The 25938-nt window shown below is 47.0% G+C and overlaps 2 protein-coding genes and 1 non-coding gene across 4 annotated transcripts; 1 reads left to right on the plus strand and 2 right to left on the minus strand.

Annotated features, from left to right (window-relative positions):
* Positions 1-1998: 1998 nt before the first annotated feature.
* C8H17orf58 (chromosome 8 C17orf58 homolog) lies at positions 1999-8856 on the minus strand. Of its 2 annotated transcripts, none has more exons than XM_059732053.1 (5): positions 8480-8856; positions 5419-6036; positions 5234-5314; positions 3388-3579; positions 1999-2759 (listed from the first exon to the last, which is right to left on the minus strand). In XM_059732053.1, the coding sequence occupies exons 1-5, from the start codon at positions 8502-8504 to the stop codon at positions 2572-2574; spliced, it is 1104 nt and encodes a 367-aa protein (XP_059588036.1). In that variant the 5' UTR covers positions 8505-8856; the 3' UTR covers positions 1999-2571. The 2 variants fall into 2 exon arrangements, with proteins under 2 accessions (XP_059588036.1, XP_006271272.2); XM_006271210.4 differs by lacking the exon at positions 8480-8856 and adding an exon at positions 8202-8329.
* Positions 8857-10626: 1770 nt separating this feature from the next.
* TRNAR-CCG (transfer RNA arginine (anticodon CCG)) lies at positions 10627-10699 on the minus strand. The gene has a single exon. It is a non-coding gene; the product is annotated as a tRNA-Arg (tRNA).
* Positions 10700-13201: 2502 nt separating this feature from the next.
* Positions 13202-20730, plus strand: KPNA2 (karyopherin subunit alpha 2). The gene is made up of 11 exons (XM_014601806.3): positions 13202-13285; positions 13412-13533; positions 13691-13828; positions 14513-14601; positions 15507-15775; positions 16721-16815; positions 16923-17186; positions 17858-18091; positions 19281-19463; positions 19839-19988; positions 20143-20730. Exons 2-11 carry the CDS (start codon positions 13459-13461, stop codon positions 20233-20235), a joined length of 1590 nt encoding a protein of 529 aa, XP_014457292.1. The 5' UTR covers positions 13202-13285; positions 13412-13458; the 3' UTR covers positions 20236-20730.
* Positions 20731-25938: the final 5208 nt, after the last annotated feature.

Consider the following 25938-nt stretch of genomic DNA (forward strand, 5'->3'; position numbering starts at 1 on the left):
TGTCCATACACAGCCAAACGTGAAAAATAAACGTATACCAATAAGAGCTGGCCTGGACTAAAATACCGAGGTTTTGTAATCCAGCTTTACCAAATAATGGTTTTAAACACGTAAAGAAATGCAGGTCACTGGTCAGATACCATCTGGGAGACCAACAACTAAGTGACGGAGGAATTGCTGTCCCTCCCCCCCCCCCAAACTCCCCAGATGTCTGCTTCAAATCTCCACTTTCACTCTTGGGAGGGATGTGGTCATGGTTGCTTTGGAAAAATTGACAACATTGGTGATCACCGATCAGCACTTGGAAGTCCATTTAAAAATAGGCAACAAAACAACTTGAGATGTGTATGTAGCCCATGCCCCACTGCTTTGAGTTGCCACCAGGAATTATCTTTCTGCCCAAGTAAAAACCCCTCATTACAGTTCTCTTGGGAAATTTCAGTGCTCCAGGCCACGCTCCATGCTAACTTTTCTGTCACGTAGCAAGTGCATCGTCATAAAAGCAATAAGGTGCAATCACCTTTTAGGACAAATGCAAATTTCTAGTGGCTGTCAACTGAACAGAGCATTTTGGCAGGCACCTCAGTCCCATGATGAAGCTTCTCAGGTACTAGAAGCCAGATACGAAAAGCCACTTTAAGCCAGGTCTTCATCTCACTCATTAACAAATAATTCTTACTCTCTTTTATTATTATTATTATGGAAGAGGGTTGCAGGGCAGAACACAACCTCTCATGCTGGGTCCTGTTTTGCATTAAATCTGGATTGATTTAAAAAAAAAAAAAAGTTTGAAGTAGTTTGGCTTAAGTCCAGGGAAAGAAATAAAACTACCAGTTTCACCTGGATTTGTGTGTCTGTCCTTAACCCCACTCAGTCCTGATCTGGGTTGGTGATCGTTTCCTCTTATGTTGACAGAAATTTCTTTTCTTAAATGTTTCAGGCAGTTACCAATCTTCTCTTAAATGGTAACGATATTTAGCGTGTTGCACTTGGCAGCTTGCTTGGAGATTTTACTGGCTGAACGGTTTGGAGTGAGAAATAGCCCATCTTCAAAATACGACTTTTAGACACCACTGATAAGTCCAAACAAGTATTTGCTGCTGTATTTAAATAGGAGTTACTCTTCCGCACTGTTAGTTATCAAGAGAGAGGTAAGGCTGGAAGGCACCTCAAGAGATCATGCAGTCGGGCCAAAGATTGAAGCTGTGACCTCGATGTTGTTAGCGCCACACTCTGACCAACAGCTCTGTGCTGGATTTAAAAATCTTTTAAAATAACTGCGGTGGCCCTCTACCTAAGTTGTTGCATTAAAACAAAGAAAAGCAAGCAGTAATCTAGAGTGCCTCTTCCCTCTGAATTAATTTTTTGAGGTTTGTGCTATACTAGAATTTATTTAAATTAGCATATTCTGGTTGTTTTAGTTAATTTTAGAGCTTTTAGTAATATTTAATACTAAGATCCCTATTAAGTGTTTAAATACCGAAATTTTTTATTCGGGCTACATTAGCGATACTAAAAGTATCAGGCTCAACGAAGAGCTAATTCCAAATATAACTTCACTGTTTTGCAGGTGCGTGTGTTTTATTTTTCTTACAGACAACTGACACGTACATAATTCTGGGGCTAAGCTTATCAGGCATGACAATTGCAGGTGCAAATGTGCGGTTAATTTTCCTACCTGGACACTGTCATTTATACAGTTAACTTATTTATAGTCGTGCATATCATTCCAGTTGGCCATTTGTGCATGGGATAGGTTTGCATCCAGTTAACACGCTCATACACTGAAACAGGGTGTGCCATTTAATAGATACTTTGCATGTCTCTAAAGTACATGAAAATACAGACCTTCATGTTTGGAAAAATGGCATGAGATTTTCATAGTTCTCTGGTTATTTTGGAGGACAGTACTATGTAATTCAAGGAAACTAAAGTGCTAGGAACAACTGCACCTACGTTGTCAGAATTATTGGAATTAGCCCGACAGAAAACTTGATATTCTGCTTTAAAACAAACATCTGTTTATTTGTGCTGTGCAAACTTTGAGATACAGGTGATCATACAACACGTTAAAACTAAAGGGTACGAGTGCTCCTTTTGTTAATGGCCTATTTGCACAGAAAAGTGTTAAATATTCAAAGCAGTGTATTTAAGTAAGAGAAAATTTCTCATCTCAGGTAAATTGATGAACAGCCAGAGTCAATCCACTCGTAATGTATTCAAGAGTACTGACAGCAGGATTCAGCCCTAAAACTTTACAGGGAGTGTTTTTCCAGACTTTGCAATTTAAATCCTCAATGTGGAGTAAATTAATCCACTAGTCTGGGAACATATTGAAGAGCACCCCCTAACACATGAATGTTGTCCACATGACCTAGGTCTGATTTCTGTACTATTTTGCACAATCTACTGCCAGCTATGTAGAACTAAAACTTTAGGAAGGAACAGCATTTTATATAGCGCGTACTGCACCAAACGCACATCAGGGCCAGGGCTGGGTGAGCCGTTAGCACTCTAGCTAGGGCCGGTTTTGTTGGGTAGCTCAAGCCCCAGAAAGGCAGCACAGCATCCTCATCTACACTTGGTGCGAGTCCCTTGAACTCTGCGGTCCCTCTTTCTGTTGAACCTTTTCACGTAACTGCTGCTGCTCCCGAGTAGTCCATCTCCTGGCCGCAGGCGCCCTCTCAGGAACTGCTGCAAGGTAGCAGGTAGCTGCCGCCTCTTGTGGTAGATCTGACCCATCACAATGTATCTGCTTCCTGCAAAATAACAAACCGTTCACTTTGGGGTCACAAATTTACTGAGAAGAGCATTTCCCCTAAAGTGGAACCAGGCTTGCCACGAGCTTGGACAGGGCTCAGAACAACGGTGTCCTGACTCCTGGTGATTGCTGGCCTACACAGACTGTATAGCTGTATTGAAAAGGAAAGTCAGGGGGAAATCCTGCTATCATTTGGATGATTGCACCCATTCAAATTTTCTTTTCAACTAAATTGATGTATAATCCCTCCCTAACAGCGAAGTTCAACCAATCACTCTTCCAGGATATGGGTTAAAACTGGAATCAGTTGTGCAAACTTTCTTTCCTCCCCCTGTATAAAGCAAGGGTCAGGCCTGGTTGCTTATGAAGCCTCCACTCAGCAAATATTCTAGGGGATGTTTCAGAGGGGCCTGAACGCCTTTGCTGCCCGTTACCTGAGCCTGCATTGCAGATACAGAGGAACCAGAAAAGAAAATAGGAAACACTTTACGTGTGTCCTTAAACTAACACGTTCCTTCTGTCCAAGATGTCTTCTGCCCCTTAGATTTGCTGCTTTTGGCCTGGGTAAACTAAAATCCCAAACCACCCAAAGGAGAGCTGGTCTGAATGTAGCTGGAGTTCTTTACCAAGTTTAAAGTCTGGACAGGGTTTACTGCAGTGCGAGGTGTCCACCACCAGAATGTGAACTCGGAAGAAGAAGCCGTCAGGGGTGATATAGAGGCGACTCATCTTGTATAATCCATCGCTGTTTACCAGCAGGGTAACCAGGCGGACTCCACTCCCCAGTCTTTCCACATTATAAACTATTCCGTTTACCGCTGTACGAAGGACAGAGAGAGGAACACAAATCAATCGGTACGCTTGCAAGAGGCAGCAGTCTTTACCTACTTCACAGGAGGAAGGCACGTCGAAGCCTATACAATACATCAAAGGTAAGCCCTATACATTAAATGTTTTATAATAAAGGTTGGGAGAGGGGGGCAGTAACACGGGGGAGATCTCACCCGAGAGAAGACTTAGACTGAGTTGTGGTGGCAGAGCTCCACTTTGAGAGGTCTCTTACTCCATGTCCTTATGCTCCGAAGCCAGCTACACAGAGCTGCAGTACGTCATTTCTGAGCAAGAGTGACATGGCCGGTGCTGAGTTAAACAAGGGCTGGAAACCCCCCACGGGCCCTCTAGACAGAGGAAAAAGACCCATGGAGCAGTAAGGTGAGAAACCTGCACCAGCTACTGCCTTGAGGCTTGAGAACAGCTCTTTGATGCAGCTATCTGACCCTTCATCTAGAGATGCAAATTGATGGAGAGAAACGCTCCGGCTGTGATCTCTGCCGTGGAACCTCGGCCACGCTGTGGCTTGGATTAATGTTTATTCAGGCCAGGTTAGGAGGGAGATGGCATTTTTTCCCCCATTTTCTTTAAGACACGTACGAGGTTTGCTAATAGTTGAACGGATGAAATTCACCCCCAGGCAGAAAGTCCCAGCACAACGCAGGTCAGCTGCGTCTGTCCTGAATTTTGCTCTAAAATGTGAGTAGGAGGAAATGTACATGTGTAGATAATGCTTCCTAATTTCCACACTCGGTGAACAGATGCCTCATAGCATTCCTACGTTCTGGGAAAAGAAACACCTGTTAATTTTTACTGGTCGTATATTTTGCTGATCCGTTGTCAAATACTGGGTGTACCCCAGTAAAATGTACCCCCATGTGAGCTGTCGGGAACACGGGGACATATTGATCAGCAGTGCCGATGATTGCTTCATTAGAAAGCAAGAAGCGTAATGTGCAGTGTGTATTACTAGGGGTACTCCGCACGTCCACATCTAACATCCAGGCACCCAACAAAGCAATGCAAGTGTATGCGTTTTTAGATGCCCTGAATAGAGAGAAAAGGCTAGTATCTACTTTGGTAATGAAGGACTGGTCTATTTAAAACCTCTTGCATTCAAACCACTGGGGCAATAATCTCAAGAATTACATTTCTTTCCCCCCCTCTCCCTGAAAGTGTGATGCCATGTCCTGAGCACCTAATGAAACGCAACCTCCACAGGCACTGAAGTTAAAGGGAGTCCTATATGCAGAGAGACTATGTAAGCCTCATCTTTGACATGATCTTGTGACACTTTATGGCAAAACTCATTACGGAGGAGTCACCATAAAGGCAATCAAATAACACTGCTCGGAGTTAATGCTGCAGCCTTCTCAGCATCTGTCCCTATGATTCTCGGTTTTCTACGTAACCACAATTGGAAACATCCCCTCCCACTGCAGTGGTGGGCTGTGGTTAGAGACTTGGAGGACTTTTGGTGGAAAAGAGCATGAGAGAGGTTGTTTGTACTGGGTATTTCCACAAGCACCTGTCATTAATGCTTTTAATAATATACATAATAAACCCCAGAAGGCTTTTAAAAACAAGGTGATGTCTGTCGGTGCCTTAGGACCAAGGACGCTAGGAAGGAAATGCTCTTACCAAATTCGCTGGCACAATAAGCCTCTGCTTCATCCGGCTCCTTCCTGCACCCCGACAGACACGCCTTCTCCTTATCGGCATCTGAAACGAGAACGCGAGATGCATGCCGGCGCTCCTGATGCAAAGCAAGCGACCCGATTCCTTTGAGCGCTTGCGACGTCCCCTCCGACGGGGCCGTGCCTTACCTTTCTGGAGCACGTTGAAGTGGTACAGCAGGCTGGCCGACTGGCGGTTGGTGACCCAGGACGGGGGGTCGATCTTTCTCGCAGGGTCGCTCTGTTTGTAGGGGTTGATCTTGCCGGGTCGGTTGGAGTGATGCAGCGTGTTAGGATCGTCCGTCCCTGTGTCTTGGAGAGGGTGCGTCTCGGCGATGGCTCTGTCCGTCCGATGGGATGGTGCTGCGTGGTAAAAGCGTGCCGACGCGCTGTTACCAGCCCCGGCCCAGAGCCTGTCGCTGTGCATTCGGTTTGCCTGGCTGAAGTCGAAGGAGGCGGGAGAAAGCCCCGCGAGGTGAGTCTCGGGAGCCAGGGTCCTGCCACGTCGGCTGAGCTCTTTCCTCAGCCCTGTATTGTTTTCTACTGAGAATTTGGCCCTTTTCTTTTTCTCCGAGTTGGCCAAGAGGATGTCGGCAACCTTTGGCCACTGGCAGTTGCCTGGAGACAGCAGCCGATGCTCCGTGTGATTCTCTCGGGCGATGCTGCTGCCTCTGGACGGGAGCGTCACTTGGCCGGCCGTGGCACCCGCTGCCCTATATGCATCTTTGCTGAGCCCCTGAATGGCTTTTCCACCGTAGGGCATGGGTCCTGCATGCAAATATAGAGGAGTGGCAGCGCGAGAAAGACGTTTTGTTACAAGCTCTTTGGGGCAGAGACCTTTTGACTATAGGTTTGGCTGGCACAATGGCAGCCTCAGCCCTAACTCGGGCTTCATTATCCCTACCTACAGGAGAGGTGATTTGGTATGGGGAGCAAAGCAGAGACCTCACATTTCACTGGCCTCATGCACAGAAGGAGCGGGTTGTGATTCTGGAGAAGGGGAGGGGGGCGGTTCTGATTTAGCTTGTGGTTTCCCAAAGGCAGCAACGTTGGAGAGAGCTGTGATCCAACCGAGCAAGAGATCTTTCCAAACCAGCTGAGCCAGAACCACGGGAGAGGATGGAGGAAAACTTCCCAGCTCCTTTGTGGGGCAGGAGCCTTGTCGGTGGGCGCAAGGAAGGCCTAGCCGCCCGTCAGTGAAACGCTGGCAATCTGCATGTGGCCATTGTTACAAATTACAGCTACGATTTACAAACAACCTCCTCTGCGGAAGGAGCCCTCGATCTCCAGGGAACAGCCGGGGAGCAAGGTTCATGCTCCCGCTTGGCCTGATTGTTCCCAAGTCCACGACAACAGAAGTATTTGATTTTTTTTTCCCATCCCACGGATGCCTTATTGACAATGTCCTCTGTACTTCGCGGTGCCTGTAGGCTTTGAGCGCCGCTGGAGAGATCTTTATCTAGGGTTTTGGATCTCAGACTAGTGCACCACGGAGCTGCCTGGGAGCTCAAAAAGCCAGTCTAGGAGGCAAGGCCTTGCTGCTACGAAATGGTCCCTTGCCATCTCGTCTGTTGGCAGTAAGGTTGAGGGGACGGGCTGAGAGAGAGACCTGCTCTTTGCAGGTCTATGAAATGATTGATTATTACTCTGAAATGATCCCCTTAATAGTCTACTGCGTTTTGGTTCAGCTAGGATGAGAGCAGAGCGTGGGCCAGCCGGGCAGCTCTCCAGACCTCGTGCCGCATCTTCGCCTTTTGAATCCCACAAAGCAAATTCCTTTTCCATTTAGATGGAGGGGAAAGGGGGTTCCCCCTGCAGTTTCTTTTGCCTTAGCAGTTGTGATGGGTCTTCTTCCTATTCAAGCCTTCCCTGAATTGGATTTAGTCTGCCAGCGGAGGGAGAGTATCTACAAACAGTTCACCCACACACATGCTGTCCGGGTGTTCACTGTTTGTGATTAACAGTGTGTAGGAGGCTGATCCTGACTTGTTATGTGAAAAGAGAGATTTGACATACACAGATGAATAAAGGCCTGGTTTATCTCCAGTTCCTGGCTCTCAAGTGTTGACCTCCCCATTACTTTCTCTGTGCTCTCACCAGCTGTTGTCATGGGAAAAATTTCCTGATATTTGGGCTGAACGCATCTGAAGTCAACAAATATCCATGAAGGACGGGGTGGAGGGAAAGTCCGAGCTAAAGGAAGCAACAGGCTAGGGTGCAATAGAGCGGCCTGGCCGGGAGCCAGCGAGCCTGACCGAGGGGCTTCGAACACACCTGCCATCTGCGAGGTTCGCCCCGGGGTTCATTTTTACATGGTGACAAAACTCCCATTTGCTGTGACCCGGTTCTCCGATCCCTTCTGCACTGGTGCCCCCACCCCCCAAACGATCCCATGAGACTGGGGAAGCAGGGCTTCTCCAGATCTATCCGTTCAGTGGGGAGAGATGTCCCTTTTCCCTCAGTGCCCAGGGAGAGATGTGCTCACACGTCTATTTGGTCCCAGCTAGGAGCTCCGAGCACCCCACAGACGTGAAGCCTACAGAAGATGGAAGGGAGGTGAAAGCCGTGCGCAGAAAGCCACATGCACTAGTCACTACACAACTCCTGACCTGGCTACCTTGGGATTCAGGGCCAGCTGGATGTCTGCCTCTTGCAGGTGCTCTCGGTCCTACCGGGCACTCGCCTGCCTCTGATATAGCAAGCATCTCCACTTGCTTTCCTGTCTAATGAACGCACCAGACTTGTTCCTTTCCTGGGCTTGGATGCGATCCCTGCTGCAGCTTGCTGAAAGGCTGCAGCTGGAGAGGGCTGCCAGGGCAAGGATCTGGAATAATGTGTCCAGCCTTTGTGGGAAAGATCTAGCTTCTGCTCTCGCTTCCCTGCTGCAAACAACAAATCTGCCCGTTCCTGCCTCTGAATGGTCATGAACTTACCTGTCACAGAGCTGGAAGATGATCCCATGACAAAGCAGAGGAGCCAAAATGCCTTGGCTGTCATTCTGAAGGAAACTTTTTCCAGACTCCGAATGAACTGGAGTCTTTTATGCCCTTCCCCCTGGTTCATGCTAATGAGAGGCAGCCTTAGGGGAAACAGGAATCACTCACTGGACAGACCACTGGAGCAAGACCAAGCTGCAGCAGCCCCAGCTAGCCTCCCTCTGCCACCGCCTAGGAGGAGCATGTGCCGAGCCCCCCACGAGGGCCAAGCTCACCTGAACATCCACGGGGCGCATCCATGCCTGCCAGACAAGCGCAGCATCCCCAAACTCCCGCTCTGGATACAGGTTTCTAGCCATTAGCCTTGGGGACTTGTTTTCCTGCAGGAGAAAACAGGGCAGAACAAATAAAGCCATTCTTGGGAGCGGTACAAGGACCGGCACAGAAATGCAGCGTGCAGAAGGCAGGGTGGGCCGGGGCACCAGAACAGGGCATGGGTACACGGTGGCTATCGTGGGTGCACAGTTTTCAAGGCTGGCTAGCGTTCTTGTGATGCCTTCAAACCTTCTTTTCAAGGAGACTTTTTGCAATGTTGTTTTTCATCCTGAGAAATATAGCCATCGTTTCTTCTCAAGAGAAGAGTCTGCTGCTCCCTCGGGTAGTTTCAATTTCTTTTTTCAATTTTTCAACCCGGGCTCAGGAATATGAATACACATGCAAACCCCAATGGCTTTGGCTCAGTGGGTATAACTCCACTCGCTGAGATTAATTTAATCCCATAGGTTTATTCTTGTTTTGGGTTGGCTCTTCTGTTTTCATGCCGTTGTTTTCAAAAAATCTGCTTGGTGAGGTTGCTTCCTCCCACTATTTGATGGCGGATGGCAGGAGGATGAATCAGTTAATTAATTGATGCCTGCACGGCGCACTGAATGCAAAGCATTGTAAAATGCCAGGTGTGATAGGGAAGATCCCGTGGGCTGGGTGCCAAAACACATCTTTCCAGCCAGAGGAAGACAAACCATGTGGAGCCCTCCATCAAAAAGCCAGGCGCAGCACTGGGGCTGGCCCTTTGTTTCAGGCTAAGTGGCTTAGTGAGGATGATCGCTGTTCCAATTAATCAATGCATGTGGTCGCTCCGGTGCTCCTGCCACATGGCTCTGTAGCGAGGCACTGCTCAAGCCCAAGCACATGTGGGAGGGTGCTGCGGTCTTAGGGCTGGGTTTTGCCCTCAGTGGGAAATCTTGAAATAAAACAAAGTTTTCAGACATCTCTTTGTGGCTCATTGCTATGGCCAACATGGAAATGTTCTTCCTTTTAAATGAGTTGTATATCACGGATATCGCTCGTGTTTGAATGATTGTATCTGTGAAATTAAGGATTTCAACAGAATCTCCCTGGATGCAAAGTGTCTTGTTTTTTTAAAGCAGCTGAGCATGGTTTTTTGGGTGTGTTTTTTTATTATCACCATATTTAAGTTGTTTAAACTTCTCTACTAGTAAAGAAATGATCTGGCTTAGAGTCCAAAAGCGCGAGAGAAGAAAGCGCGAGAGAAGAAAGCGCAGGCTAGGTTGCATAGACGGCTGGAGGGAGGGTAGGGTGCGGTGCTGTGAATTATAACAAAGTTTCTTTTTTGTACGTGATTTATATCCGAGTCTCAGCGGATTGTATGTGGGGTCCTTAAAGAAAACTGTATACAGTCATAACCCCCGGCTGTGTAACACCCCAGCCCATGCTCCTATGTAGCCGCGTTGGGATGTTTCCCCGCAATTTCACTCCCTTTGGGGTATCCGTCGTAATGGCGGAGGAATGGTGGTACCTTTGTGCTGAGCAACAGGCCTACAAAAAGACGCTGCGTTTGTCCTGGGATAACCATTTTTATACCGGCACAAAGTACAATCGTTCACGTGCCCGTGTCTTGTCCTGGCATAATTCCTTTAAAAAAAACCATGAATCGTTATCTTCGGTGACTCAATGGCAGAAACGCAGCGGTGTGTCCGGCTGCTCCCTGACCCTGGCTCGACGCGCCTCGCGTGCGCGTACCAGTGCCTCCCGGTCCCGCTGGCGAGCGAACACTTGTGCAGCGTGCCCGGGGACAGATGTGGCACCTGCTCCCAGCCCGGCTGGATGATGACAATGTCTTTCCCATCTAGTAAAGCCTGACTAGCAGTAGCAAAAGCCCTGGGAGAGGACCGGGGGGAGACGTTTAAAGGGACTAAAGCCCTGATAAGCGGGGTTGTTCCCTGCTCCCACCAGAGCAACAAGCCCCCCCTGCACCGCCGTAGTTTGCACATCGCTGCCCATTGTTCAGCCCTCGGCAGCTCCCAGGCCCTTCCCCCGGGGCCAAGGGCGGCCCAGGCGCGGTTAAAAGCGTCTGCCGGCAAGGAGGAGGCCGCCGGGCCGCCGCAAAAACGTGTTTGCGGTACGACCCAGATGGGACTCGAACCCACAATCCCCAGCTCCGGAGGCTGATGCCTTATCCATTAGGCCACTGGGTCACCCGGCGAGAGCGGCGCGCGGCGCGTTCTAAGGGCCCCGCCCGCGCGCTCGCCCCGCCCCCGCCCCGGCCGCTCTCGCCACGAGGCCGCGCCCCGGAGTGGGCGGGGCCTAGCCTCCCTGCTCTGCGCTGCCGGCCGCGCGGGCGCGGGCGCGGGGCCGTGCACGGCGCTGCGCATGGGGCCGGGGTCTGAGTTTCCCCTGGAGGCTGCAGTGCGTCCGTTTGGGGCGAAATGCAAGCTGGGTGATGTCCTTCCAGGAAATGGGCTGTGGACAAGCAGGTGGGACCAGCTTCAGCCTCAACCACCTGCACTCTGCCCCTTGTCTGCCACCGGCTCTTCGGTGCTGCTGCCTGCACAGGAATGAGGAGTTGAAGAAACAAACCGCCTGCTCTGGCCTGAGATCAAGTGATCCCAACTGCGCGAGCCCCTCTGGAGGACTTGGGGACGGCACCGCCTCCCTGGGACGCGACTCCAGACTGCAAATAGCAATTCTTCCTTATGTCCAGCCCGAAACCAGCTCTGGCAGTCTAGGGCCGTTGCTCCTTGTCGTCCCCTGCAGACAGGTGGCTTTGTCTGCTTCCCTCTCGGCTACCCAGCCTCACATCACCCCTTTTTATTTTAAGACTTTTAAGAACTTTAAGAATCAGAACAAACTTTATTTTAAGGCTCAGAATAAACTACGTACAAAATAAGCCCCGTCTCAGAGTGAATAAATCAAGCCTTCTGACCCTTTCCTATTGTCTTTGCTTGCAGTGTCATTTCCCAGGGGCTTCTGGTCATCCACCTGTAAGCGACCCTGGGTTTTGGATCTGCACGGTCAAAACGCTCTAATTTAATCGATGCCTGTCGTTCTGGGTGAGATCTGGACAGCTGGGTTGTATTGCACAGGCTCCTGCTTGCTTGACTCCAGCCAGCTGTGTTGGGAAAAGTGTGCTCTGGATTCTGATCTTTTTTTGTTAATTCATAGAGACACGGGTTGTAGGGGCTGGAAGGGACCTTGGAAGATCATCGGGTCCAGCCCCCTGCACTAGGCAGGAAAGACAAGTGGGGTCACTGGCAACATGGAAGGGGTGCACGTGGGTGCACGTGCACCCCCTGGAAGTGCCAGCTGCAGAACCCGAAGTGCATTCCTGTTTCACCGCTGGCTCGGCAATTGGCCGCTGGGAGACCTCCGTCCCCCATTGGCAATCTGGTGCCCCCCAGACTCAGGAGGCACCAGTCACCCATGGTCAAGTGACCCCAGCAAGGCGACTGTCCAGTCTCCTCTTGAAGATGTCCAGCCTTTCCTCGTATGGCTTGCTGTGCCAGTCTCCGATCACACGAGTGGCTCTTCTCTGGACTCTCTCAAGCTTTGCCACGTCCTTGTTGAAGTGCAGTGCCCAGACCGGACGTGGTATCCAGCTGCGGTCTCACCAGTGCCAAGTAGAGCAGGGAAATCACATCTTTGGTTTTGCTGGAGATGCATGGGAAGCACTGAGGCTTTGCAGTGGAGAAGGCAGGTGCTGATTGTCTTGCAGCGTGTGAGACTCCTCTTCCAGGAGCTCTGCCAGGTGGCTGACAGCGTCGTTGTTGCTCAGTAACAATCCGGTTTCGATTGAGCTTTTGGAAAGCAGGGTGCCGCGTAACATCTCAGTGCCGCTGGCTTTCTTGGTCCTCGTCCCGCAGGGCCCAGAAAGGTTTCGCATATAAGGACTGCTGGGGTTGGTGTATTCTGCAGGTGCGATCAGGCAGCCCTGATGTTATTAGTGGTTTGGGATCCTGCGGATTAACAAGTGTTGTTGCTCCATCTCTGGGCCCGGCAGCGAGTATTTTTGTTGTCGTGCAGCGGTCGGGAGCCACCGTTCGGGTCTCATCCTCACTTCATCTACTCGAAATGGCCTCAGTCAGATCTGGAGGGGGGCCACACCACCCAGCCAGGAGTGGAAGCTGGTGCAGGACGCGGCAGCCTTCATGGGCCTGAATAATCCCTGCTCGTCACGGGCAGCGCTGTTCCCGTAGCTCAGCGCCCTAAAAGGCCGCTCAAGTCTTTGACATACAAAAAACTAGAACTCTTAGATCCAAAATGATCCCTTTCATTAGACCAAGTGGAAAATGGCAAGAAAATTGTCCTTGCACACTTTGGCTGCATGAGCTTCTTCCCTGCTTTCTGCTCGCTCTAAACCCGAGCTGTGTACAGTTGGGGGTGGACCCATGGGGGAAGACTACACCTCCCAGCATGCCTTGCTCCCCCTCCCCCTCCCCCTCCCCCGCGGGCAGAGTGAAGCACGGGCGAGGCCTGCCGGGAGTCGTAGTCTCCTTGACCCTCTGTCCCGCACTGCACGCCGGGAGATGCAGTCCTCGGGGGTTGTGACGCGACCGAGGGAGAGGGTCTCGCGAGAGCTCCGCTTGCCTCGCGAGGCGAGCTGGTTTTTTCAAACCGGCCAATGAGGAGGCTGCTGTGGCTCGAACGGACCAATAGCGGAGCGGGGCAGCGGGAAATTTAAATCCCGCCGGGGGCGGGGCCGCGGCGGAGGGGCGGGGTCGGCGGCAACGTGCTCGGCGGGTCAGTGCGGCGGCGGCCAGCGCGCGGAGCGGAGGTGTGCTGAGGTGCGGTGCGGGCCGGGGCCGGGGCCGGGGCCGGGGCCGGGGCCGGGGCCGGGGCCGGGGCCGGGGCCGGGGGGAGCGGGGGGATCCTGCGGCTCTCCCTTGTTCTCACCCCCGGCTTCCTTCCAGGTCTGCCTCTTGCATCCGTGCTGCCTGCGACGCCCCGACCGGCCCAGATGTCCGCCAACGAGAACGCCGCCGCGGCCGCGGCCCGGCTGAACCGCTTCAAGAACAAGGGCAAGGACACGACGGTGAGCGCCGGCCCGGCCTGGAGGCGTCGCTGGGTTTCGGGGTCTTTTTTTTGTCGTCGTTGTTGTTTTTTAATGTTTTGTTTTTTTTAAAGCGCCGCTTTGCACTTTAAAAATTAAAAAAAAACCAAAAAACGTGACAATTTCCTTTTCCTCTCAGGAAATGCGGCGGCGGCGTATCGAAGTCAACGTGGAGCTGAGGAAAGCCAAGAAAGACGACCAGATGCTTAAAAGGAGAAACGTCAGCACTTTACCGGACGACGCCACTTCTCCTCTGCAGGAAAACAGGGGCAATCAGGTACCGGCAGTGGCGTCGTAGGCGTCGGGGCTGGAAGGGACCTGGGGAGACGGGCGAGTCCGGCCCCCGCCCCAGGGGCAGGAAGTCAGCCAGGGTCACGGGGTCCCAGCAAGATGAGGGTCCAAAAGTGTTCCTCTGATTGCAAGAGGTTACGGCTTATTGCAGACTAGGGCTGGTTTCCCCCTTGGCGCTGAAAGTCCCGCGTGTACAGCGACTCCTTGCTGAACGCGGTCGCGTTCTTGATAAACGCGACGGTCGATCCGATTACGCTGGCAGCCAAACGATGGTATAACCGAGCGACTTTGAACGAGCGTGTTTTCTAATAGATCGTCAGCGTAGTAACGAGACTGCGTCAACCGGGGCGAGGTTAAGTGAGGCGTACCTGTACTCGGGAAGAGCACGCACCAACTGCAGGGCCATCCTCAGCCTGCCGAAGGGTTTTTAAACCCGAAAGCTTCCTAAAAAAGATGTTTTCCAACTATTTAAGTTGGTCAAATAAAGGATATCGGATTCGCCCAAAGAGCCTTGAGTACCTGTACAGCACCGTACTTACACCTGGTGCCTTACGCTTGGTGATGTCAAAAGCACAACGCCATAGATCCTTGCCAAAGCAGAGAGAAACTTCTTATGAAGTTTCTGCTTCTCCTAACGTAGTTCTTAAACCTGTTTCTGTCCCATGGACAGGTCTGTGCACACTGGTCTGTTGAAGAAATAGTCAAAGGAATTAGCAGTAACAACATAGAACTGCAGTTGCAGGCTACTCAGGCCGCAAGGTAAGCGACTTGGTGTAAGTGTCATTTGGTGACTGGGGATAAGGAACAGGGTTTAACTCCGCAGAGCACAAGCACCAAACATAAAGCTGAGATTTTGGCAGGCTAATATTGGGCAAATGTTGCTAATAGTAAATAAATAATGCTGTGTTATCTGGCCTCAGGTAAGTAAATGAGTTCTCTGGGCTATGGTCAGTATTCAAGGGACTGAGCGTAAATGGAATTACACAAGCGCTGGTGCTCTCTGACTGTTTAGAGGTGTCCTCTGAGCATGAGACTTCACCTGGCACTTGAGCTGTACTTTTCCTTCTGTCTCATGGTGTTAAGGGTGATGTGGATGTTGGAAGTGTCAGATTTTTTTATCCTCGGCTCTATAGAGGTGGCGGGTATTGCGATTTATTTGTAAGGCTGGAATATGAGATGCTAGTACTGAGGAGCATTCCCTCAGCTTAATGTATGAAAGTGGAGGTGAAAGAGGGAGGCTTTCACCCTAGAGTGTTGGTTCCAAATACAGCATAATAGTTGAAGTTTGAAAAGTCCTGCACAATGAGGTAGGAGGATGATTACCTGAGATGGTAGTGCAGCTTCTGGCAGTTATTGCCATTTACTTCAAGCAGTTCCAAGTGCATTATTACTTTTCCACAACCAAGTAGCTTGGCTTAATTTCAGATTTTGGTTTTTTTTTTAACAAACAGTTTCAATACAAAGCTGGATCTGTCAAAAGCAGTCTTTAAACCACTTAATGTAGTGTTCAGCTAGTCTTTATTGAACTTCTTTGGATGTTTGCCACTGTTGGAAGAATATCTTTTTAAAGTAAAACTTGGGTCTTCTGCTGACTAAATTGGAATCTACTGTTCAGGTTGTAGTAGACCAAAAAAATTAACTCCCTGTGTTTGTTTCTGTCTTAGGAAACTGCTGTCCAGAGAGAAACAGCCCCCCATAGACAACATAATTCGGGCTGGCTTGATCCCCAAGTTTGTCTCCTTTTTAGGGAGAGCAGACTGTAGCCCTATTCAGTTTGAATCTGCTTGGGCACTTACTAACATTGCTTCTGGCACGTCGGAGCAAACAAAGGCTGTGGTAGATGGTGGAGCCATACCAGCTTTTATCTCCCTGTTGGCTTCTCCTCATACTCACATCAGTGAACAGGCTGTGTGGGCTTTAGGAAACATAGCAGGTATGTCAGTGTGCTGCACTTACATCATTTTCAGGCCAATTAATTTATGAGGGAAAGTCACTGGGGGCCAGAGTTTCAAAATTGTTCATGTCTTCCCTGCCTAATATGGAGAACTCTTCCAAAAATCTGAACCTGGGTGTCTAGCAAAAGAAGCCTGGAACACAAACCTGGAGCGGGTCAGCTACAGCTGCTTGTCTTGCTTTGGCTAGCAGTTGTATCTACTATGACTTCAAGCAAGACTTGGTAATCTATAGGGTGTTGCTATTTGACAGGACTCTTCTATCTTAGTGCTGTCTGATCTTTAAAGTCTTCTGAGGAAATTCTGCTTAATCCTGAAACTGAAATCTGTGAGAGAGGGGGGCCTTTTGGGAGGAGATAACATATTACTTTGTGAATGCTAGGTCATCAAAGGAGCACACTAGCAAACCACGTCACACTAGTGTCTGAATTCTAGACTTAGTGGAACTTTGTATTTTATACTTGAATCCCAGCAAAACATCTGTCTTCAAATAAAATTGTTGCTGCAAAGTTGTCCTAATGCTACAACAACTGCTTTGTGTACTTAAGAGGAGGAATTTGTGCTATAATTAACACATTTCAGCCAGCATCTCTCACTTTATATCGAATGACAAACTAAAGATTTCAGCTGCTAAAAGTCAAATTAAAATAGCATTCTAAAAGTAACTAAACTGGTGCTTTGTTTATTATTGAAGAAATAGTAAGAGGTGGATATCAAGTATGTTTTAAAGTTTTCCATTAACTCTTACTATTTGTCTACTTGTTGAAATCCCCTCTAGATCAAATCACTGACTGTTTCAAGTTCAGTGCTGTACTGCCTGGTAAAATGCAGTTTTATAAAGGAATGTGTTATATTTGTGTGTAGACTGTAAACTCTGTTGCTTGACACTTGCTGTTATTCACATGAATATCTCTTCTGGCTTCCAGGTGATGGTTCTGCCTACAGGGACTTAGTTATTAAATATGGTGCAATTGACCCACTGCTGGCTCTTCTTGCTGTTCCTGATCTCTCTTCTCTAGCAGTAAGTATGCATCATGAATTAAGTCATCGCTGTATCAGTTCATTGCCTCAGATCACTAAACCTGTCTGAAGAAGAAGCTAAGTAAAAACTGTGTGCTGCTTCTTCAGTCAGGATACCTGCGCAATGCTACCTGGACCATTTCAAACCTGTGCCGTAATAAGAATCCTGCACCACCCATAGAAGCTGTTGAGCAGATTCTTCCCACTTTAGTTCATCTACTGCACCACAACGACCATGAGGTTTTGGCTGACACGTGCTGGGCGGTCTCCTACCTTACAGATGGTTCTAATGATAGAATTGAAGTAGTAGTGAAAACTGGACTCGTGCCACAACTTGTGAAGCTCCTGGGATGTGCTGAACTGCCAATAGTGGTAAGATCATAGCAAGTAGAAATACCTTGAGCCCATAATTCTTTGGCTGTTGAGTGATTTAAAGGATAAAACAATGAACAGAAGTAGCTACAAAACAACAGTGAGCTACTTCAGGGAGTTGAAAGAATGTCTGTAAAATATGGGTGACCTCTACAGAGACAGGAGTTCAAGAACTACTGGAAGGTCTTCCTCTGAAGTACAGAGGAACTTTGCATGAGAACTTCACTCATCTATCTCTGTAACGTTTATGGTAATGTTCTCTGCAATTGGCAGTTGCAAACAAGTAGTTTGCTAAATGTCAGTGTAGTCCAATTGACCTGTGAGTCTTAAAGTGCGGAATGTTATATCATCATCCATGCTTTCAAATTTGGTCACTTGTTTCAATTACGTAATCGGAACAGGCTGTCAGTGATGGTACTCGCTAAAGCCCATTAGAATGCCTGGCCTACCAGGGCCCGTAATTGATAATGAAACCTAGTAAAGGAGCAAGGAATCCCAAAACTAGTATTAGTGCCATTAGAGCCTGGGTTCTAAGTGTCCAACTTCACGTTCACTCCTTCCTCTAGCACTTGTCCAAAGCCCCATCATAGACATTGGCCTCAGCATCCTTTAGGTATTACTACTAACAGTTATAAATAGTACGATGTAACTTAATGCTTTTTTTTAAATAGACTCCTTCATTAAGAGCCATAGGAAACATTGTCACGGGCACTGATGAGCAAACACAGCTTGTTATTGATTCGGGAGCACTAGCTGTCTTCCCAAGCCTGCTCAGTCACCACAAAAACAACATTCAGAAAGAAGCAGCGTGGACCATGTCCAACATCACTGCTGGACGTCAGGACCAGATCCAGCAAGTTATAGATCATGGACTTGTTCCATTTCTTATTGGAGTGCTGAGAAAGGTAAAATCTAACTTCCCTTACATAATTAGAATCTTAAATTGAGGTTGAAGAGCCATCTCTGGCTGATGTTGACATCTTATATGTAAAGATGACAGCTGTTAACTAGAGTTGTGCAAAGCTTTGGGTGCTGATTCAATTCGGAGGAGATTTGGCCCGATTTTTTTTCAGTGGCCAAATCTCCAAATCCGGATAGATTCAGGGGGCCAAATTGAAAAAGTCTGAATAGCTTTGACTCGGGCAATCCCCAGCAGCTGCAGCAGGAAGCTGGAGCCAGACTTGGAACTGGCAAGTAGGAGGTGGGGAACCTCGACCCCTACCTGCGTCAGCTCCTGGCCCTTTACAAAAAAGCCCCAACTCACCAGGTGCTGCTGGGCGGGGGGTAGGGGGTAATCCTTGCTGCCCCACACTGCATGGGGGCCTCTGCACGAGCCCCCTCCCTGCCATGGCTCTGGCCCTTTAAGAAAAAAAAACAAGGAAAAACCCCAAGATTCACCACTCTAGCAGCAGCCTTTGGGCTTTGGGGGACTCATGCAGAGCACCCCACATGGTGGGGGGGTAGTGGGGATCACTGCCCACTGGGCAGGAACAGCGAGTCCAGGGGGTTTCATCTTTTTTTACTTAAAGGGCTGGAACTAAGGCGGGGGCTCATGACAGAGCCCCCCCATGCAGCATGGGGCAGTGGGGGGGGGGCAGTAGGGGTCACCTGTAGGGGGGCCTGGTAGTACCAGGTGAGTTGGGGGGCCAAGTGCTGGAAGCTAGGGCAGGCGGAGCTGTCATTGCCAAGCTGGAAGAGCGGGCAGGGGATGGGCCTGCATGATTTGGAGATTTGGCAGCAGCCAAATCTCCAAATCGGATTCGGCTAAATTAATTTGAGACTGTGATTCAAATTACCAAATCGAATAACTGTTCCCTGAATTCGCCAAATCTGAAGCGAATACTAGCTGCTTCTCATAGGCCTACTGTTAACAGCTTAAGGTACTTTAGTCAGTCAGAACTCTTGCATGTAGAGCGAAGGGTATATTTTACTCAAATGTTTGCCATCTTTGTTGTGATCTTAATCTGTAAACCTTCAGCATAGCTCATTTCGTACCGTCTAAAATATCACTGGGACTCGGGACTCTTGCCACATTGGTCTTGGGAGCACAAGCACTAATAACTACATATCCTACTCTTTCTTTTTTTGAAACAGGGGGATTTCAAGTCACAAAAAGAAGCGGTGTGGGCTGTAACCAACTACACAAGTGGTGGAACAATTGACCAGATCATATATCTTGTTCAGGCTGGTGCTCTAGAACCGTTATTGAATCTCTTGTCAGCTAAGGACAGCAAAACTGTACTAGTTATTCTGGATGCTGTTTCTAATATTTTCTCGGTAAGTAGACCAAGGATAATCCACTGTGGTTTATTGTATAACAATTTAACAGTTATTCCAGTAATCGGTGACTGGGTTTAGTCAGAGAAGTCTACTGCACGCATTTCCTAGCACATTTTGTTCTGTTCATTTCAGTCATCAGTGCTATCTACAGAGTTATGGTATAGTAGTTTGTCTCGAGTTTATTAGGAACCAGGCTACAGTTCTTGGCTACTAAACTTTTTGTTTTCACTGTCTAAAAAGCTGCATGCTCCAAGCAGGAAGAAATCATACCTGATAGACAGCCAGTTTGCTGTAGTAACCAAGTGTGCTATCTCTAGCACAGCGTACCTGCGGCAGTATTGTTACTAGACCTTAACGAGTGATTCTCTGCAGGCTGCTGAGAAAATTGGTGAGACTGAAAAACTCTGTCTCATGATTGAGGAATGTGGAGGTCTAGACAGAATTGAAGCTCTCCAGTCTCATGAAAATGAACAGGTGTACAAGGCCTCCTCAAGCCTGATTGAGAAGTACTTCTCAGCAGAGGTGAGAAACTGAAAGAGCATTAAATAAGTTTTGTTTTGTTTTGTTTTTGGGTTTTTTGTTTTGTTTCTGGTTCCTTTTTTTAGCTCCTCGTCACATAATAATTAAACCTTTTTAAAGTATTTGTTTGTTTCATACATCTTTTCTTCTCTTGTAGGAAGAGGAAGACCAAAATGTTGTGCCAGACTCTACTGCTGACGGCTACACCTTCCAGATTCAGGGCAGTGCTCCTGACACTTTCAACTTCTAGATTTTGTGTGTACTGCAGCTAACCTCATCTGAGTACCTCTTCTCCTTGTTTTAATGTCTTCACTAATCTTTTTTTACTGTCTTTTTCTACGTGACTTGTAATGTAGCACTTTGTACAATTGAAGCATACTTGAACAGTTCAAAAGTGTACATACTACATGAATCTTACTGTAAATTTCAATCTTTCTTGAAGTATGCCTGTAAATACTCTTAATTCTAGTCTCCTACTTATTAATGTGATTTCAGTATATAGGTCTTGGCTAATATTCCAAATAGCCTTGAGGCCATAAGAGTTAGATGCAGGCATTGGTTTTAATTTTTTTTGTGGTGTCATATCCATGTGGGTGCAGAGAATTTGGGAAAAGAGTATAAATTGGTGCAACTTTCTCTTTTACCATGCACCAAGTAGCCTGTCATGGTGAAGTCATCAATAGTGTGAACAAGCTTTTAAAGAGAATCTGTGTTCAAAGGTCAATAAAGTGGTATAGGAACACAACTTGGACTGTGTAAAGTACCTCTTTTTTTTTTTTCCCCCCTTAACAGAAAATGTGGCAAACTTAATGTGCAAAAGGGGGTAAGAATAAGTAGTCTTGGTAAGCACCCTCTTCCTCCTAAGCTCAGGGTAGAAGAATGGGTTCTTAATCTACTTTACTGAAATTTGTTGCAGTATGCCAGTTCTCAGCCAGGGTGCTGGAGATTATTAAGCAGATAAGATAAGCAAATAAGCCGGCTCAGGCTTATCCCTGCCTGGGGAGAGAAAAATCCTCCAGCCCGAATTCAGGAAGGTAATATGTAGAAACGAGTCTGGCTTTTTTTTGTTTCTTACATTTGGTGTCATTCAATTCACAAGACCTCGACTGAGGGGGGGCTTGAGTCTAATGAAGTGGGGGGGGGGGGGGGGTATCCAAAAAAGGTTGCGAACCAATGGAGTATATACAAGGGGTCTAAGTGGTGGGAACTCAACAACTACCTGAAGTTGGAGCGCTTACAGTTCAACGCTTGGCTATATCATGTATTGACTGTCAAGGACTTAGAACATTGCTGCATAAAATGGAGTTTAACAAAGTTCCTTTTTGTTTGGTGCTGTTGGGGTGTTTATACATGTACTGCAGGAGTAGGAGGGCGCTTTAATTAGTGTGGCTCTGAGAGCTGGAGTGTCTTGTGTATCAGGATCCCTGCACTTAACGAATGGTGTTGGGGCACTTTAACTAGTTTTGAAGCATGGGGACACTGATACACGAGACGTTGGAGTGTGGTAATTAACACAGTCCAACAGACTTGATTAATCAGGCCTGCTCCAACGCACTGTAATTACAGAGTAGTGTTGGACCAGCCTTGCTGCTCATGTATGAGGGCCCTTACTGTTCTAAGCTTGGCTATTCCACCTGTGACTGCCAAGGACTTAGTTGACTTAATGTTGCTGCATAAAATGGAGTTTAACAAAGTTTGGTGCTGTTGCCACTTGTCTTGTTTCACCTCTAGACAACCTCAGACATACTTGCAAAGGGTCAGATTCTAGAGTATGGGCAAATGCTCCAAGTGCAGCCAACTTAAGGTTGGGGTGATTGCAGAGCATCTGATGCATAGTAGCTGTCTCTATTCTTTGTTCAAGGCTTAGCTTTCTCTTTCCGAAGGACAAGAGTGAGTAAATAAGTATGTTGCATTAGCTGCTCCCTGATAGGCCCTTGTTGCAATCTGATCACTTTTCTCCATACTGGAGAAATGTGACCCCCATGGCTGCCATTCTTTCAGCATCCTTAGTGGTGAGCCTTCAAATTTGTTATCAAGCCTCTACTGTGAGTGCATGGGAAAGGAAAACAATGCTGTACATACAGCGCTGCTTCTTTGATGGTTGACATGGTTGACTAAATCGGAGTCTTGTTTTGGTGAATAGAAAAAAATGTACAGTTAAGCCTGGAAAATTCCTTGTTACACATGCATATAGACTGCATTGAAATTGTCGTGATGCAGGAGTGACCTGGAGGTTAGCAGTTTGAGTAACTTTTTTTTGTCACAAGTAGCTTGGCTAGCACAGTAGGCTTTCTATGCCTGAAAAAGGGTGATTGCACCCAAAAGCTTGCAACAGGTTTTTTGTTTGTTTTTTTTCCAACTACTCAGTTGGTCTAATAAAAGATATTATATCCACCCAAAAAACCTTGCCTACAGTAGACTAAAGTATTCATGGACGTTTAGTCTTTTATTTAGTCTTCTGTACTATTGAAAGTGTCATTTGAACATAATGCAACATATCCAGTTTCTTGTTGACTTAAGACCTAAAACCCCAAGTTTGGACAGGGGGAGGAGGAGTTGAATTCATAATAAATTATCTGCTTCTGGTGATGGAACTACAAAAGCATCATGCATGCAAGCAAAGTTAAATTTCTTTGTCTGCATCTGGAAAGTCACCTGACTTCACTGACTATAAGATATCTCTGCAGGAAGTGAACATAATACAAATAGGAGGAACATTTTAATGGTATGTGCAATTTTATTTTGGTCTATACTTCCAGATAAGGGCATGTTGAATAATGGGGCTTTCACGTAGCTTTGCAACTGGTTTGAACTTTTTACAGAAAAAACCTTGCTGTAGGTATGATGGAATGCTAGAGGCTTCTAACAGACATCAGCTGTTCAGGAAATACTCTAAATTACTGCTTGCTCTGGAGAATATGAGCAAGGCCAGCAACGTGGAATGTGTTACTCTTGGTTTGAAAATGTAACTTAAGAATTTAGTGCTGACTCCAATTCAGAGCTGTTCTCCCTGTTATCTTTCTCCCACTGCACCTTCTTTTACTGTTAAAATGATCCACCTCTTTTACTGTTGAAATGAAAGCAGTTCTAAAACCCAGTATATCTAAATTGCCTTTCTCTTCAGCTTTCTGGGTTCCAGCACTTTAAACTAAGGGATGAAAGGGGTAAGTCGGGTTTTCAGAGAGTAACTTTATAATGCTAAACCTGAATTGAGTGTGATAATGTTTTAGTGACCTACTTCTCATGTAGATGTACATTGACACTTAACCACATACTGTGTGTCCGTCTCTCAGCCACAAATAGTTGACTTTATTTGTAAACTGAATCAGTATGTGCTCATTTGGTCTCAAGCTGGTGTGCAGGACTTGCTCACATTGGCTCTGTAATCTTTCCTGCTTCACCACCTGTTACTGCTGTATCCACTAGGAGTTGCACATTCCTGTTAAAGATGACCTGGTGGAATTGTTGAGACTTGATGTAATGAAGAGCAGGTGGACTTAAACCTAGCTTATAGACAGGGACCTACCTAATTTGTGACAGCTGCCTCCACATTGCATGGTCCTGGCGTGGTGTTGTGTGCCACTTTCACTGCTGAGTCCAGTGTCCCATCCTGTCCCCACCACCCATGCCTCTGGCTGAGGGGCCCCAGAAGTCCCATCTTTCCTTGGAGATACAGATGGTTATCCGTCAGTCTCCAGGGAGGGGTGGGATTTTCACAGCCCTTTGGCCAGAGCTGTAAGGGGCCTTCCCACCACGCACGGCTGCAAAAATCTCACCCACTGTGTTCCAGGACACCAGGACTTCCCACCTCTGTTCACAGCTCCTCCCTGCCGCCCCCAGCTTGCTGGCCATCTTCCCACTTTTTTGTGGTTCCTGCATTTTTTTCACGGAGGACATACCAAATTTGTGGGTTTTTTTCACAATGTGAATGTTGTAGGTTCCTAATTATAGCAACTGTTTGAACTTGGCATTTGTATTTAGTAACACTTGGCCAATAAAATCTTGATTGTTCCATTATTGAAAAGCCCTAATAAAGGTAAGATAATGGCATACAATTCAGATTTTAGTTTTCAATCTCCTCACCTCTCCTTTTATTCAGAAAGCTGGATGTCTTTTATCCTTAAAAGTTTTTAGAAGGGCAAACTTCTGAATCTATGCATTGAGTGCAAGTGGTTCTGATGTTACAGTGCTGTATTGTGGTGTTTTAAGACTTCATAAGCCAGCTAGGCATGGGGCTAGTTCATGTTTGAATGTGTGTGTTATCAGACAGTATTGATAGTTCAGTAGGTGGCACTTTTGCTTCCACTTGCCTGGCATAGGGGTGCAGGCCATTGTATACTTGTAGGGAAATTTAATGCATGATCTGCAAAAAAATGGTTTGTAATCTCTTTAGGGATAGAGGGGGTGTTAGCACAGGTTTCATTTAGCCTAGTTCACATCACTGTACAAATTTCCCCCATCCTGCAGCCCATACCACCATAAATTCATTTTTAAATATTTGGCTTGCTGTTTTAAGGACGCCCTGAAAATGGTGGGGCCAGAGGTACTTGATATCCTTACTATAAGGACCTTTGAAGTTCTCAACATGAACAATGCTCTCGAGATGCACAAAGGATTTATACCTTCCTGCTTTATGTTTGTGAAAGATATTGGTACTTAAAGTATGCCCAGGCAGTATGGTCTCATCGGTGTTGTATCTGATGTTCTAGAATACTTACATAACTATTAGGCAATTCAGATTGCCCCACTGAAGTCTAAACGGTTGAGTTCAGATTCTCTGCCTCTCAGTTTACTATTGTCCCCACCCTGGTTCAAAACAGAGGGAGGGTGGAACAGCTCCTGCCTGTTTCCAAACCTTCCACTTCTTCCTAAATTCTTTAAAAAAAGACTTTAGCCGCCAAAACCCTCAAATGTTTCTTGCTTGGGGTTAATCTTATAGTTTAAGCCTCCATTACTATCATTTAGGGGGAGGGTTTGTTTAAATTATGAAACGGAGCATACTGAAAATCTGGTGATGCTTTATTAAAGTACTTATGAATGTTAGTTTAAAAAATACTTCTGGCTTCTGAGGACAATATCCTCTAATGTTACTTTCTGCCATATGTTTTCGGTTTCATCTGTGTTGTAGGATTTGGGGCCATGTTCGTGGTCATGAAGTGTTCCACTAGAGGGTGCTATCATCAATCCAAACATCTTTTCATTCACTTTTTAACAGGTTGATGGCTCTTGTAGGGCGGTCAGGCAAGCATGTTACCCTCTTTCTCTAAATACATTAGGGAGACTGAGGGAGAACCTCTTGAGGGATCCATATCGGGTCTAGTTTAATAAAAATAACAAGAATTCTTTGATACATTTAATTAATTGACGCAACAAAATAATGTTCTTTTTTTAAGTGTAATATTGCCTATTTTACTTAACATCCAGGGGAAATATCCTCTGCTCTTTGCAGTAATTGCATGGGAACAGACTTGCATTTAAACTTTTAATGCTGTTTGCTTAGTGTTTATATAAAGCAAAGAGTATCTGGGATATCTGCTGAATGGTATTGACTTGCATCTACTTTTACTTTTATTTTCGTGTAGCAGAAATATTCAACACATCTAGCCCATGGTACGACACTGCAAATTTTGCTCAGGTTGTTTGTTTGTGGCGCCACAATTTAATTAGTAGAAGAATAAAATCTTTTTATATTCAAGAATAAAGTGTGTTGCAGAATCCCTGCCCTGTCCACTTTGTGATTCACCTTGAGAAGCCTTGCTTTTCAGAAGCACGTGTCTGGACAAGTGGGGATCTGCAGAGGCGATGCATTTTGGGTGAGTAACTTCCCTAGAAGGAGAATATCCAGATATTCCACTTCTGAGGTTGGGGTCACAAACGCCTATTAAGATCTTTCACAAGCATAAAGCAGGAAGGTATAAATCCTTTGTGCATCTCAAGAGCCATTGTTCATGTT

Source organism: Alligator mississippiensis, chromosome 8 (genome assembly GCF_030867095.1).
Source record: "Alligator mississippiensis isolate rAllMis1 chromosome 8, rAllMis1, whole genome shotgun sequence".
Taxonomy (NCBI): domain Eukaryota; kingdom Metazoa; phylum Chordata; order Crocodylia; family Alligatoridae; genus Alligator; species Alligator mississippiensis.